The 16,072-nt window shown below is 41.6% G+C and overlaps 3 protein-coding genes across 5 annotated transcripts in view; 1 reads left to right on the forward strand and 2 right to left on the reverse strand.

The window, feature by feature from the left end:
* Positions 1-272: 272 nt before the first annotated feature.
* On the reverse strand, positions 273-1,407 carry LOC6633829 (probable alpha-aspartyl dipeptidase). Its single transcript, XM_002057072.4, has 3 exons — positions 1,122-1,407; positions 502-1,062; positions 273-437 (listed from the first exon to the last, which is right to left on the reverse strand). The coding sequence occupies exons 1-3, from the start codon at positions 1,223-1,225 to the stop codon at positions 377-379; spliced, it is 726 nt and encodes a 241-aa protein (XP_002057108.1). The 5' UTR covers positions 1,226-1,407; the 3' UTR covers positions 273-376.
* A 432-nt stretch (positions 1,408-1,839) lies between these two features.
* Positions 1,840-5,670, reverse strand: lic (dual specificity mitogen-activated protein kinase kinase lic). Its single transcript, XM_002057073.4, has 5 exons — positions 5,028-5,670; positions 4,066-4,456; positions 3,863-3,995; positions 3,429-3,631; positions 1,840-3,360 (listed from the first exon to the last, which is right to left on the reverse strand). The coding sequence occupies exons 1-5, from the start codon at positions 5,087-5,089 to the stop codon at positions 3,142-3,144; spliced, it is 1,008 nt and encodes a 335-aa protein (XP_002057109.1). The 5' UTR covers positions 5,090-5,670; the 3' UTR covers positions 1,840-3,141.
* Positions 5,671-5,991: 321 nt separating this feature from the next.
* Positions 5,992-16,072, forward strand: part of hep (hemipterous) — a 138,831-nt gene continuing 128,750 nt past the window's right edge. For 2 of the 3 annotated variants that reach the window (XR_004305275.2, XR_004305274.2), the window contains exons 1-7: positions 5,993-7,177; positions 9,193-9,668; positions 10,794-10,973; positions 11,038-11,258; positions 11,345-11,512; positions 14,818-15,305; positions 15,392-15,826. Coding sequence is in view for 1 of the 3 variants with exons in the window: in XM_032440672.2 (XP_032296563.1) it covers positions 6,712-7,177; positions 9,193-9,668; positions 10,794-10,973; positions 11,038-11,258; positions 11,345-11,512; positions 14,818-15,305; positions 15,392-15,826 (2,434 nt within the window). In the remaining 2 variants the exon portion in view is untranslated. Of the gene's footprint in view, positions 7,178-9,192; positions 9,669-10,793; positions 10,974-11,037; positions 11,259-11,344; positions 11,513-14,817; positions 15,306-15,391; positions 15,827-16,072 lie in introns of all 3 variants that reach the window. The other variant, XM_032440672.2, reaches the window with a different exon arrangement.

Below are 16,072 nucleotides of genomic sequence, written 5' to 3' on the forward strand. Positions count from 1 at the left end.
TTTCAATATTACAAGTTTCTACTATGTATGATAATAACTAATTGGCCATCGTTTCCGTCTTCATAGAAGTCGTAAGCGTCAATCTTAGGCAATTTTTATTACCTTGTTCAAACTTTGATTTGACTTGGACAAACGAACGTATCTTCAGGTTGTCTATTCTAGCTGATGTATATATAGGGAACATAACACTATATTGCATATTGTAAGATGTTTAATCATAGTTTTAACCATGATAGAGCCAATGCCCATAAGATTGATCCATCCCGAACATGCCGATGTATATACATGTATGTATATATATATATATAATTGTTGTATAAAACAATGCTTAAATGTTGCACAATATTTCGTATTACTATATATATATAGATCAGTCTCAGGGCTGCAGCAGGAAACTAAGATCAGACTGAGGAGCATACTCGACAGCAGAGCCATCCCTGTGGAAGGAACATGGATCAATATGAAAATGTGCATCAGGCATATGCATTAATCAGAACTTACGGCTTGAAGAGCTTCGCATTGCGTTCGCCTAGGAGCGTTGCCTGATCGCCCTGGACGCGCACACTGGTGCCCTCGCGCAGCCCCAGCACAGGCCGTTCATGATAGCTGATAAACTCGGAGATGCGTTCGTCGCGCGTCTCACCCTTGTGCTGGCTATTCGCCTCCGTTTCCAGGTAGTGCGGATTGATGTTGAACGGCACCAGGGCCAGCGCCTCAAAGCTGGGCGGCTGCAGCACGGGCATATCGTTGGTGGTGTGTATGGAGCGTGTGGCCACATTAGTGCCGGCACTGCTGCCCACATAGGTGAGGCCCTGCTGCAGCACCAGTTCGCGTATCAGCTCCACCAGCTGCAGATCGTACAGCTGCTTCAGCAGCACAAACGTATTGCCGCCGCCCACAAAGATGGCCTGTGCCTCGCGCAGCGCCCGTCCCAGATCCGTTTTCGTGTGCAGCCCCTCAACAGCATAGCCCCACGGCTGCAGTGCATCGCGCACCGTTGCCGTGTACTTGTCATGATCCCGCTGGGCATACGGCACAAAGAGCACCGTTTTCACGTTCTTGCTGAAAAGGAAGCGCCTGCAATAGCATATCAGCAATGCAAATGCAAATGCAAGACTTACGCCTGAAACAGATCCTCCAGCTGGGCGCGTGCATGCTCCAAAAAGCCATGTCCATGCAGGCGCGACGATGAGAGCAACAACAAATTACGCGTTCCGCTGTTCATATTTGTGTCGATTTAATTACCTTCAAATGTTGCCCAGGTGAGTTTTCTTTTCTTACTTTCAATATGAAATGCCAACTATTCGCTGCAACTCTGCTCAGTTACTGAGTAGTTTATCGTTTCTTTCACAAGTACATTTATGGCTGCAGATAACGGCATGCAATAAAAGTCAACGCAAATGCCCTCCTCTTGCACGCCCCGCTCCACCGTTGAAAAGCAACAAAGAACCGTGCCGAGTATCGATATATTCGACTGTTGAGCTCGTCAGTGTTATCGGTAACTTTAAATGGTTTGCATTTAATTATGTACTCAATTATGTCAAATGTCGTTGTCGAAAATGAGCTGTTCGTTTAAAACCAATTGAAATGGACACAAACTCCAATGTATTTCAACGGGATTTAGCCACGGTGGCTTCAACAATATATCGATTGCTATCGATCGCGTGCGCGATACTTTTCAACGACTCACAGACTACATAACAGTAGCCGTTATATTTGAATATTTTTGCCAATGGATTAGCCATAAATCTATATATTGTGCTCCGATTGCGCAAAAGTGGGTGATTATTAAAAAGCAGCTTTTTTTCGGGCAGCTATTTTATAGTTTTATTCAATACGTTTTTTTTTTTTTTTTTGTTTTAATTTAAGAACTTTACAAGCCACAGTGGAAACGATTTTCTATGCATTTGCAATTAACATGCTTGCAATTTATTCTGTTCAATTATTTTGCTTAAAATGAATTATGTATGTAAACGTATGTATGTATGTATATATCTATGTAATTGACAGCCGTGTCTCAATCCAAGTAATAATTGACACCCACGCACGCACACACACACGCACACACACACACACTTGAATAATTGAAAAATGTTAAGTTTTGACAACAAATTGATTGTTGTTGCGCTTCGTACACATTGTACAATACATACACACGTTACGTATTTGTGTTTTATGTATAAGTATATAGGCAGACATATGTGTATTGTATGTATATGTATGTATGTATGCATATGTATATATTAGTAAAGCATTTCTTTTCGATTTAGTTTAGAATTGAATTCTAGTTAGACCCAATGGGACTTATCAAATATTACAAATATTATAACTATAACATTTTCTTTTAGTTTTCTCCTACTCCATTTTTTTTTTTTGCTTTTGCTTCATTTTACAGTGAGTTTATATTAAGGTATATGCGTATAAGTTAATTATAAGAGAGAGAGAGAGAGAGAGAGAAAAAAAAAACATAATTCAACAAATAATTACATACAACATTAATTAGCTATTTCACGTATATTTGTTAACAATTTACATAATTTGCTTGGCGATTTCTGATGCGTTTTTTTTTTTGGTTTTTTTTTTTTTTTTTTTATATTTTTGTGGCATGTTGCACGTGGCACGCTGCAGTAGATACAGTAAGTGGATTCTTGTGTTATATATGTAGATCTAGAAGTTTAACATAGTACAGTTTGACAGCAACTGGCTGGGCTGCCCAGGCTGAGGCACAGTTTGGTTTTTGTTTCTATAGACTTTTGCTTATTGCGAATCGCATTTAATTTTATTTCATTTCATTTTCACTTGAGCGCCGCAAATGCGAAAAATTACCTTGCAGTATATATATATATATATGTATATATATATATAATAGAGTAGATTGTATGTATGTATGCGTGATTGATTTGATTTCGTACTTAACCTAACAATTTGTTTCTCTTGCAGTTCTCTTGCTCCACATACATACATACACACACACACACACACACATGCACAGTGGAAGAAAGAGACACACACACACGCGCGCATGCACACGCACACGCACACACATACAAAAATGCATGTAGAAGACGGCGGCAATTTACAGTTGTTTTGTTTGTTTCTCATTGAATCCGTACACAAAACGTTGATCATCGTATTTGGCTCCTACTGCGATGGCTGCTCATCGGGCAGATCCAATATCCTGGCAACAAACTCGGAGATGTCCGTATTGCGCTGTAAATGCTCCACAATGAATCCGTGCCGCAGCAGCTGCTCGTAGTTGGGTCGCGCCGTGTACTCCTTCTTCAGGCATGTCGCTATGAAGTCCTCGAACTCGGCGGAGAATGAGCCCGCCGGCAGCCTGGGCGGATCATCCTCAACCACCTAAAGCATAAGCAAATGGGTCAGTTCCGTCCAATGGCTGGTGGGAAACTCTGGTGCTCTGTGCTCACCTGACGCAGCTGCTCGAAGGGCGTTCGCCATTTATTATAGGGATACTGGCCGGTGGCCATTTCAATCATGCTGATGCCCAGCGACCAGACATCGGAGCGTATATCATATTGGGCTGGGTTACCTTGCGGATCGATTCGTTCCGGCGCCATATAAGGCTTGCAGCCGGCATCTATGGTCTTGGCCACGGAATCAACTAGATAGCCTGCAGGAGGAGACGATGGAAAATGCGTGAAAACGATTTCGATTTAATTCGAGTTCCAGTTCCAGTTCCAGTTCCCATTTCATTTCCATATATTCAAGTGAACGAAACGGAATGGAACAGTTGCAATCAAAATTTTTTCATATAATCGAAAGCGAAACGGAACGAAATGAAATGGAACGGAATGCACAGTCGATGCTAATATTGAGGTTATGTACAGTTAACAGCGCTCACCTGAGATGCCAAAATCGCATATTTTCACCTGACCACCACGATTGATCAGTATATTTGATGGCTTTACATCACGATGTATGACCTTCAGCTGGGCGTGCAGATAATGCAACGCACTGACCACGCTCATCGCAATCTGTCACAATAGTTTAACAATTGGATATGGATCAATTATAATTGAATATATTATGGATCGGATCGCTCACTTTGCCGAGCACCGGCTCCTCCATGGTTAGCTGATTTTTGAAAACCTTCGGATAGAATTTGTCCAGGCTGGTGTTCATCACCTCCATGCATATCCAGACATCGCCCTCGCGATACATGGCGCCATAGAAATGGACCGTATAGGGGCAATCGCTGGAACGCATCGATATGTCCAGATCCATAATCAGGCGTTGCTGTTCCCGGAAATTAACAGTCATTGGGATGCGCTTGACGGCGAGCACTGTGCCCGTCTGGCGATGCCGCATCTTCTCCACAATGCCGTAGGCGCCGCGTCCCAAATCGCAGATCTTCTCCAGGCTGTCGGCATCGATGTCAAATGTTTGTTCGCCAATTTGTATGGTTGCCCGTGAGTCCAGGTTACGCGGCGGCACGCTGTTAACACAATTAACAGAATGTTAAAGACTGCTCTTTATGCTGGCATGACACTTGCTGGCTGTTCGTTTTGCTATTGCCATTGGTTGGAGCGAGACAACAGCATTAACATGGCATAGGGTAAGTTGTAAGTGTGTCTCTGTTATTTCTATATATACATTTCGGACAGTTTCCCACGACAGACCTTTTCCCAACAATAATTGAACTCAACGATTAGTAAGATAAATGTTTAATGATTTAGCTAAGGATTAGCTAGCTATTGCTGCAATTGGTTACTTAGGGTATACAATATTCGGCATGCCAAACATAGCTGTGTGTGGTTTTTTTGTCGTTCATCGAACCAGTTCAAACTATAAGACATTCACACACACACACACACACGACAACAAAACGCTTTCGCCCAAAAATGTTATAACAGATTGTTTTGCGCACTCTTCGCACACTTTAGCTAGCTTCTGTGCACTCACTCATTCACACACACACACACACACACACACGCACGCACGCGCACAGGCTGAAGGCAGAAGCAAAACGAACAAGTGTCATAATGTCATAACCCCAATGCACTTACAATGCCGGTTCCGGCTCACGCGAAATGCCAATGGGTGTGAGGCGCGGACGTGGTCGTGACATTGCGGCGCTGCGCTCTGTAGTTTAAATACGTGTATGTGTATGTGTATGTGTATATGTATATGTATATGTATATGTATATGTATGGGTAGGTGGGTGTATATGCGTGTGCGTCTTTGGCGGCCTGCACTTGCACTTCTTTAACTCTTCAAGCGTTTTGCGCTGCACGTTTCGCCTGGTAACTGAAATGATTTGCTCCACTTTTAGTTGGGGCCGCTATTAGATACGTTTATTGCTGCTGCTGCTGCTGCTGTTGTGTGGGTTTTTTCTTTTTTTTTTGAGTCGGCGTCGACAAAAACAACAACGACGGCGACGGCGACGTCGATGGAGCGGCGACGGCGGCGGCGGCTGCTGCTCTTGCTATTTTTACCACATTTGGTCAAATCGTGTTGTGGATATGTATGCCTGCTGCGCATTCGATTGTGCGAATCAGAGACAAAAAAAAAAAATGCTGTCGAAATGCCGCGCTCTTTACGATTCTGGCGGTTTTTGGGCTTTACTTTTCTTTGATATCTTCTTTTCTTTTTTCACCCAACACACTCGCGCACAACTCGTCCTCGTTGAAAACAATACAGTGGGATAATCGCAGTGTTGCCAACTCAGCCGTTTCCTGCTCGTTTTTTAATCACACATAATATGCTAGTATTTTCTGTGGTCACACTGGCTAGCGTTTGTCCTTGAGCAGATAAATTCTTGATATGATTGTGGCAAAATATCAATTGATTGCCAATAAGCTTAGTATTGAAAATATGTGCATTATTTTTGTGCTTTTTATTTTGTTCAATATACAAAGCGTACACGAGCAAAGCGTAGCACACAAAAACATAACAGTTTTACCACAAAAATGAACCATATATCGATATATTCACAATTCATCGATGCCAGCTGGTTAATGGCTCAGTGTATTTACGTACTAGCGCCGGATGGTCACACTGTGCACACTATCTTCTTGTTGGTGGTGGACTATTTCACATTGTTTTATAGGATGTGCATTGCGAACTAGCCAGCAAATACAGCAAAGTTAAAGTGTAATGCAAATGTGCAAGTGTTCGCGCCAGCCAGCAACAATTATAAGCATACACCGAAGTAACGCGCGAGTGCAAAGCGAACGCCTACAAGAATAACGAGTGCTGCATCTCAAAAAAAAAAAAAAAAAAAAGGAAAAGAATCGCGAGCTGTATTTGTTGTTGTTGTGCTGTGTGCTGGGTGCGTGCGTGCGTTTGTTCGTTTATTCGTTTGTTCGTGCGTGTGTGCGTGCGTGCGTGCGTCTGTGTCGCTTGTCGTTTCTGTTTTTATTTGGTTTTTTGTACTTTTTTTTTTATTTTTTTGTTGGTTTTTTTTTTGTTTAAATTTGTTGTTGTGCGGCCTCTGTAAGTGAAAAGTACATGCGCACGCATACAAGTGCATAAGAAATAGTAAAAGACACACACACGCACGCTGTGTGTGTGTGTGCGCGCGCGAGTGTAAGTGTGAGTGTGTGCATGTGTGTGTGGCGGCAGCAGCGCCAACTGCAGCCATAAATACACAACGCCAGGAAAATCGAATTTGAAACAAAAACAACTGAACGAAGCAGCAGCCAAAAGGGGAAGAAGAACACAACAACAAACACAACAACAGCTGCAACAATGTCCAGCACAATTGAATTTGAGACAATTGGCAGTCGCCTGCAATCGCTGGAGGTTGCGCTGCAGGCGCAAAACGAATCACATGAACAAATCGTCTTATCGAATGCGCGCGACGCCGTCGCGCGTGTCTGGCCCACAACAATAACGGCACCACCAGCAGCAGCAGCGACAACAACAACAACAACAGCAGCAGCAGCAGCGGCAACAACACCAAATGCTGCAGCGGCCGTTAGCGCCGCCGCAGCAGCTGCTGCAGCAGCAGCAGCAGTAGATGCAGCAGCAGCGGCAACAGCAGCTGCAAGTGTCGCTGCCGCCGCCGCTGCCGCCAATAATGCCGCCTCACCCACTAGACCAGCCGCAGTTGGTGCGCTGCCGGCGCCAACGTCGCTGTCGTCGGGCATCTTTGCTGGCGGGGGATTTGCCCCGCCCATTAGGAATACGCGCACAACGCCGAGTTTGCCCATACGTAAGTAAAAATACTGTTAAAAACCAAATACAAATGCCGTTGTGTGTGTGTGTGTGTGTGCTGATAAGAAATTGGCGTTTCGATAGATACGATAAAGGCTCGTTTACACACACACACACACGCACACATTTGCATGCAATGCCCTTAACAAAGGGCCCACGTTATCGATCTCTGCGTTTCGATTGCATAGATAAGCGCACGCTGCGAGCAAAACAAACCAAAAACAACAAACTTGTTTTCGCCAATTGCAGTCCGCAGCATCAATACATGCAAACGCTAGCGAGCGTCGCTGCTTTCGCTGCTTTCGCTGCTGCTGCATGCGTTTGTTCTTATGTGCGTTGTTCTCTTATTCGCATTGTGTTTTCCTATTGGATTTACGTACGCGTATTTGACAATCCTTTTGGGGCGTCATGGGTAAATGTTATCGATAAATCGAAGTTGCATATTGCCAATTAGAAATAATTGCAGATATTGGTGTTTTTTTTTTTTTTTTGAATATAAAATATATATAGGGAGAACATAGTTTTGACCATTCCCATTGGCCGCTCGTATCGGATTCCAATTGGAGTGTCACTTCTAGGAAATCTTGCATTAATTGCAAGCTCATTTGCATGTGCTTCCAATAGCTTTTTCGTAAACAACTCCAATTGGACGACCATTGAATGCTGTGCACACGTGAGTCTCGCTGCGAATTAACGGCACATGCACTTGCATGCACTCTTTTCCCCTCTCCACGCGCTTCGCTATTTTGTGCGTTTCTATGTGTGCATGTAATTTTTTTTTTGTCTGTCTGCGTGTCGCCGCTTTCATTTGGCATGTTTGTTGGCATTTTTGTTGTTGTTGTTGTTGTTGTTTTTTTTTTTTTTTTGGCATTTCCGGAGTAATGTCTTGATATGCGTACTTCGCCGCCGACGCCGCAGTCGCCGTCGCCGTCGTCGTCGCCTCTGTTTGAATTGTTGTTTGTTTTTTTATTCGCTTTTGGTTTCGCGTTTCTTCACCCGCACACAGACGCAGACACAAGCACACGCACACCACGGCGACGGCGACGGCGAAGGCAACGGTAAAGGCGCGGGCGAGGGAGACGGCGAGGGAGACAGCGTGACTCGCGTGAGTTTTGCGGCGATGGCGACGAAATTTGTCTTCGTCTTGCGTTTTATTTATTTAACGCTTACAATAACAATAATAATAATAGTCATAATAATATTAACAATAACAGCTCACAGTTCGTGGTCAATGTAATGCACAGTGGGACAAGCTCGATTTGTTTTGTGCTTCATTTGACACATTCACAAAAAACGTTTGCAGTTCTTCCGATCAGAGTACATATCTAATATATTCAATCAATTGATCAAATAGTAAATACCCTGTGCGGCACTTGCGAAAACAATTCACATAAATAACGTGATGTAACAGTTAATTACAGTTAGTTACAGTTAGTTGCTTGCAATTCCCAACATGTTTAAGCATTGAAAATTAATGCTAAAAAGGTCGCACTAAAGTTTTATAATCATATGTGAGTCTATATAGTAAATTTGATGTTCGCTCCACTCGTTTGATCAAGAATATATATGTATACTATATGAAGGTACAGCTGCCCTTTTCTACACTTTCCATGGGTGCAGGTTAAAAAAAAAAAACATTTGCCGACCTTAGTAGAGCTCGATTATTGGGCTAGCGATTGCCAACAATGAAAATCCAGGAAATTGTTAGCATTGACCTTGACTAGAGAATGCATCCGATGCAAATGTAGTTTGTGCCAATGTGCATGGTATTTCTATGCACACACACACACACACACACACGCACACACGCACACACACATGGTCGCTTTGTTTGACTAACGGTTATTAGAGACGAAAACAAATTGTTGAGTGGCAATATTTATTATTATTTATCCGCGCATTGCTGAAACTTGAGCCTTATCAACCCACATTCATATGAATTTCGCCCTGTCTATCTCTCTCTCTCTCACTCTGTCTCTCTCTCTCTGGCCCTCTCTCTTGCTCTTTCTCTAGGTGATTCTGGCACGACTCGAACGCGCCGCATGATGCTGCCGCTGCCAACACAAGCGCATCCCTCGGAAACGGAAACGGACAAGAAACTGAAGATGATAATGGGCCAAACGGGCAAACTGAACATTAATGGGCGACAGTATCCGACAGATATTCACGATCTGCAGCATCTGGGTGATCTGGGCAACGGGACGAGCGGCAATGTGGTCAAAATGCTGCACGTTTCCAGCAACACAGTCATTGCGGTCAAACAGATGCGTCGCACCGGCAACGCCGAGGAGAATAAACGCATTCTAATGGATCTGGATGTGGTGCTCAAATCGCACGACTGCAAATATATTGTCAAGTGTTTGGGCTGCTTTGTCCGTGATCCGGATGTGTGGATCTGCATGGAGCTAATGTCCATGTGCTTTGATAAACTCCTCAAGCTGTCCAAGAAGCCGGTGCCGGAGCCCATACTCGGCAAGGTCACGGTGGCGGTAAGTCAATCGGCTTTTCACTCCACGCAATAGATAGATAAATAGACGGACAGGAAATAGATAGATAGGCTGAGATAGATAATTAGATAAACAGAGAGACATACTAAAAAGGAGCTATATATAAGATAGATAGTCGGAGATATTAGATAGAAAGATAGATAAAGTAAAAAGATTGATTAGATTAGATAGTAGAAAGATAGACATATAAGATATAAAGATAGATAGATAGACAGATAGACAGAAAAGAAATGGATAGACAGATATGTGTGATAGATATAGAGATATATTAGGTAGATAGATTGAGATATAAGATAGATCGATACAAATATTAGATAAATCGATACAGATATTAGATAGATCGATACAGATATTAGATAGATAGTAGGCGATATTATATTGAAAGATATGATATATGAAAGAGGTATTAGATAGATAGATAGACAGCTTGAGATATTGGATGGATATATAGAATTAAAAAGAGAGAAACAATAAATCTAGTGTTGACAAACCGCAGCATTAACTAATTAATGCACAGTGTTGAGTAACGAGCTGTTCCTTATCTCATATAACTATGCAACACTGTTTTTGTATGTTCCCCAATTCGAACTTGACTCACGCTAACTTTGTATTACAAAAAAAGAAAGCTGTCGAGAAGGTACGAACAAATACCCTTTGCGAGAAGAATCCTGAGGTTTGTTTCTTATTGCATCTATGATATTGTAGTCCGATGCTGAGAAGATATTCCTCATGTCTAGAAAATAGTATGCGAAACTAATAAATGCCGACAAGATATTGTGTTAAACAATTCGATTTTTCATACAATCAATTCGTATGCTAGCTATATGATATATTGCAACCGAAACTAGATTATATAGCTTGCAGATAATGACCAGGAATACCTTAAACTGCATTGCCAGTGTTAGTTAATAGCACGAGAAGTACGTTTTTCAACACTGATTTAAATAAAGCTTTTAACTTGCAAATGTGCACATATTTGAAACTGATTTAATGCCCAGTTAGGCGATACATTAGGCTCATATTACTTAGTCAACTAATATTCTTCTTCTTTTTCTCCACTCTCGTGCCCTGCCCTCCCCTCGGCTGACCCTAAATCCCGCTGTGCAGACGGTGAATGCATTGTCCTATCTGAAGGACAAACACGGCGTCATCCATCGTGATGTGAAGCCGTCAAACATTTTGATCGATGAGCGCGGCAATATAAAGCTATGCGATTTTGGAATTAGCGGCCGTCTGGTGGACTCCAAGGCGAATACACGTTCCGCTGGCTGTGCGGCCTATATGGCGGTAAGTGCGAAGTCCAATTGAAACAAGGATAATTTAATAATTTTCTGTTTTTGCCTATTGGCAGCCGGAGCGCATTGATCCGAAGAAACCAAAGTACGATATACGCGCCGATGTCTGGTCGCTGGGCATAACGCTTGTGGAGCTGGCCACAGCACGTTCACCGTACGAGGGCTGCAATACGGACTTTGAGGTGCTCACCAAGGTGCTCGACTCGGAGCCGCCGTGTTTGCCCAGCGGCGATGGCTACAATTTCAGTCAGCAGTTTCGTGATTTTGTTATCAAGTGGTAAACGACAGGCAATTGTGTTGCCAACCAATTGCAAAGCTTGGCTTGCGATTATATGATGTGTCAATGGTTTGATTTCGTTGCAGCCTCACCAAGAACCATCAGGATCGACCCAAATATCCGGAGCTATTGGCCCAGCCATTCATCAAGAGCTACGAGCTGGCCCATGTCGATGTGCCCAATTGGTTTCAGAATGTGATCGACTGTGCTGCGGGCAAGCGACTGCGCGCCAATGGTGACTCCACATTGACGAGGTGAGTCGCCAGTTCTCTATTAAGCATTACCATCCAATACCCGAATCCATTTCCAAGCTGTACCGGCCCCCTTTTTCAAATTGATAATACCAATAATGCCGAACCCTGTGGCCCGCTGCCGCCTGCCTGTCTGATGTTGGCTGTGTGCGTGTGTGTGCGCACGCGCGCGTGTGTGTGTGTGTGTGTGTGTGTCTGTATATGGTGTGCGTGTGTGTGTGTGTGTGTGTGTGTTTGCGGGCGCCATGTACACAACAACGCTTCGTTTCTATATTTGTTTCCGTTTCCGCTTTTGTTCCATTCCGTTACGTTGCGTTTTCTTTTGATTTCTTTAGCTAACTCTGACAACAAACAAAATTTCTTAACAGGTAGGCAATAAAAAAGAAAAAACAAAAACAAAAAAAAATTCCAAAAAAAAAAAACAACAACAATAAAATACAACTAAAACCCGTACCTAATTGTAGGGTGTTTGCTGAAGTTTGTAATATTTGCTGTTCGCTAGCTTAAAAAAAACCCAAAAAACCAAAAAACTAATCAAAAAGAAAGAGAGAAAAAAAGAAAAGAAAAAGAAAAAAACTCTAGCCTAAATATAGCTAAAACGTTGGCATGTCTCTCTATTATCCATGCTCACACACTCTTCTTCTTAACTGTTTATATGATTTGTTTAATGAGTTCATTTTGGTTTTCAACTTAATTTTACAACTATTTGAAGCACAATTCTACTACATTTTTGCTACTACTATTGCTACTACTATTTTAACTACATTTACTTTCCTACTATTTTGTAACACTTATCCACCATGCTCTAAATGCACATCGTATGCACTTTATTCGGGCACTGACAGGCATTCAGTGAGTTGTTCCATTCCGTTTCGTTCCTAACCGGTGTCAGCTGTACCCATCTATACCCTAGAAATATGCAATTGATTGCATATCGTTGCAATGCTTCAATTGATGCATTGTCAGTGCCATCATTTTGTATATACCCTACCCTATATATATATATATATATATGTATATGTATATATATGGCCCCGAATTCTCTGCCAGCTCTGGTGAGTGCCAAGTCTCATGAGTATGCCACACACACACTCCCCCCCCCCCCCCCCCTCTCTCTGCCCACCGCAAAACCCTAAAATATAATTATATATATATTACATGAAGAATCAGAAAAGAAACAAAAGAATAATTCCAATTTGTTTTGCGTTTCATTGACTATTTAATTTGTGTGTTTTTTGATTTTCTTTTTTCATCTTTTTTATTACCATTTTTTGTAGGTTACTTAATTCCTAATAAATACTATTATAATAAATGCAAAAACAAAAAACCAGACAAACTGTAAAACCGATTTAAACCAAAACATAAAAAACTATAAAAAAAAAACAAAAAAAAAAAATGCGAGCAATCAACAACATATAATATATATATATATATATATATCTATATACACACATACGTATATATATATATATATATATGAATATATAATAATAATTTATATTATCCCTACCATGATATGATATACACATATATAAATGAGACAAATGCAAGAAACAATAATCAATGAAATGAAATTATAAATCAATACAATAAAACTCCTCCCAAATCAAAAGTAAAATTCAGTAAGTACTACCGAGTTTTCTTGTTATTATTATTATTATTATTATTGTTATTATTGTTATTATTGTTATTATTATTATTGTTATTATTATGTTTATACTAATGCGCGCATTGATTCATTAATGTTCCTTAATTTTTAATTACTAATTTTGTATTAACATCTTTTATGTTGTTTGCGTGTATTTAATAATTATTCTTGTTGTTATTCTGCTGCATGTTGCTTGGGGCTTGCGGCTTAACATTTTTAATTTCTCGCATTATTTCTTAGTTAATTTGCCACAAAAAAAAATATATATATATATATATATATATCAAAAAACAAACGACTTCACACATCAAACGAGGTAAATTTTTTTGCAATTTTTGATTTTCATATTTCTTTTCATATATTTTAATTTGATTTATTCTTAATTTAAGTGTTTGTTGTATGCTTCGCAATTGTGGCGTTCATTGCAATTGTTTTCGCTGCCGTTTCATTCCATTTCGTTCCGTTTCAATGCCACCACATTGCACATACCGCTTCCGTCTATATGTATGTACAAATTCCAACCTTTTATATATGTATATATATATATATATATATATATAAATATTTATATATATGTGTATATATGTTATCTGATTGTGTTTTATTTATCTTGTCTTTCGCTTGTTTCATCCCATTCGTTATCATCTCTTGCTTTTTTCGGGCACTTTTTGGTGTGTTGAGTTTTGTTTTTGATTCGGGGGCAAATTCAACACACCACATTGACGACGCTTTCCTTGTTTCGGTTTCTGCAGCGCCCTCTGGCGGCTCGAAATTGTTATACCCCTTTGATGCTGTGCGTGGGGAACATAGTGAAAAGTGATACATTCTGGCAATTATCGCATGGATTCGAAATGGTGATCGACAAAGAGAGGGGGTAGAGAGAAAAGTAGTTGATAGTTTTGGTAAGGATGAAAGTGAGGCTTCGAAAAGCGAGCGAGAAACACGGGGGGAGAGAAACGAAAAGTAGTTGATAGTGTTGAATCGATAAATATCGATAGTAAGCGTGAATCGAATTTGAGATACATATTTATATATATATATATATATGTATATATTTTATTTGGACGTCGGCATTAATTTACGCGGTTTTTATTAGTCCCTGTGCTATTCGACATAGAATTTCAAGACATTTAAGTTGCGATAACAGAGGGCGTAAGCTATCTTACAAATCGATAACTATCGAAATTAGGACTTCTGCTTCATCCTATTGGTTGCACTTATTTAGCGTGCACTCAATATCTCTCTCTCTCTCTCTCTCTCTCTATTGTTCACACTCTCTCTCTCGTTGGTATGATGCTTTCTTATTGTTCCTTGCGCTTATTCTCTCATTGAACTCATTTACCTCATATAAGATCCATGATCCAGTCGAGACATCTAAACAGTTGCCCACTCGCTCCTTACACACACACCCACACACACACATATAATCATACACGCACACACACATTCATGCCTCCTGCTCTCACTCGCTCGCGCCGCATAGCACTGATCTCTATTTCCTTCTCTCTCTCTCTCTCTCTCTCTCTCTCTCTCTTTGTGTCTGTTTCACTCTAACGCTGTCATGCTGGCGTACATTTTATGTGTGTGTGTTTTTTTTTTTGCACATAACGGGCTCAACAAGCAGCTGCAAATATTAATAAAAACTATGCGTTAATTGCAGAGCGACGACAACAACAGCAGCAGCCGCAGCAGCCGCAGCAGCCGCAGCAGCCGCAGCAGCAACACGCGCCAAGGAAGCTGCCACATTGTATGGAAGAAATGCGGCGGCATTGACAGCGCGCAGTCCAAGCAATACGCAAACGCTGAAGACAATAAAACCCACACAGATTCCAAGCTATCAACAGGCGCCGGCTACGGGTACGCAGTATTTCATGCAATCAGCCACACAACTACCTCAACAGCAACCACAGCAACAAGCAGCTGCAGCAGCAGCAACGACAACATTGAACAACTTTAGCAGCGGCGGCAGTGGCAGCAGCAGCAGCGCAAGTCCCATGTCGCCGCCAGGTGGTGGCAGCAGCAGCAGCAGCAACGACATCAACAAACTGTATCGCAAGTCGCCGTTCATGCAGCGCAAGCTGAGCAATGGCTCGCACTACAAGTACACGGATGAGAGCCCCAAAAAGGAGTCTGTATTCAGCAGCATTGGTAAGCTATGCCGGACACACGGACACGGTCAATTGTGACTGACGATTAATTTGACTGAATGTATTATACCTTATTTTGTTTTTCAGGTCAATCGATATTACGCAATTTGACGACATCGCCGTTCAGTCAAAAGAAACATCATGCGATTGTTACAGCAACAACACCAATTGCAGTAACAGCAACAACACCGATTGCAACAACAACTGCAACAACAATAATAACAACACTGCCGCATAGTAAAGCCAAAACGCCGACTGAGCTAATGACCATGCCCAAATGGCGTCTGCCAGCAGCGCAAAGAACGTTGCCGTACGACACCTGTGATAGTAGAATTGATAATTGCAGCGCCCTCGGTTCGCCCACGTTGCAGCCCAAAGGCCTGATAACAGAGCCAGCGATAGCGGCAGCAACGACAACAACCACAGCAGCAACAACAACAACAACAACAACACCAACACTGCAGCTCAACAATCAACAACAACAACAACAACGCCTGCAGCCAGGCAATCAGAGTCCCATAGGTGAGATGCTAGTCTAGGCATTACTATCTTATAAATATGTATAGAAAACAGGATTCGAACCAGCTTTCTGTCTTAAGTTACAATTTGTGGTTATATTTCGTTTGCATTATGTTCATTTTGTTTAGAATTTACTTCTGTTGAGATAATATTACTTGTCGTATAATGAAGCGAGTTTTGGCAACAGAACAGTACAAAATACGCGAGTTTGAACCGGCAACCTACATGTTGACCTTGTACATATAAAGC

Source organism: Drosophila virilis, chromosome X, assembly GCF_030788295.1.
Source record: "Drosophila virilis strain 15010-1051.87 chromosome X, Dvir_AGI_RSII-ME, whole genome shotgun sequence".
NCBI classification, from domain to species: domain Eukaryota; kingdom Metazoa; phylum Arthropoda; class Insecta; order Diptera; family Drosophilidae; genus Drosophila; species Drosophila virilis.

What these genes read in the sequence shown, in the direction of transcription:
- lic (XM_002057073.4), bottom strand. Translation starts at nt 5,089, where the DNA reads ATGTCACGACCACGTCCGCGCCTCACACCCATTGGCATTTCGCGTGAG. An exon ending in CGTGAGCCGGAACCGGCATT is followed by an intron (nt 4,457 to 5,027) that starts GTAAGTGCATTG and finishes TTGTGTTAACAG; the next exon opens with CGTGCCGCCGCGTAACCTGG. An exon ending in CCTTCGAGCAGCTGCGTCAG is followed by an intron (nt 3,361 to 3,428) that starts GTGAGCACAGAG and finishes CTTATGCTTTAG; the next exon opens with GTGGTTGAGGATGATCCGCC.
- LOC6633829 (XM_002057072.4), bottom strand. Translation starts at nt 1,225, where the DNA reads ATGAACAGCGGAACGCGTAATTTGTTGTTGCTCTCATCGTCGCGCCTG. An exon ending in CTGGAGGATCTGTTTCAGGC is followed by an intron (nt 1,063 to 1,121) that starts GTAAGTCTTGCA and finishes CTTCCTTTTCAG; the next exon opens with CAAGAACGTGAAAACGGTGC. An exon ending in AATGCGAAGCTCTTCAAGCC is followed by an intron (nt 438 to 501) that starts GTAAGTTCTGAT and finishes TTCCTTCCACAG; the next exon opens with GGATGGCTCTGCTGTCGAGT.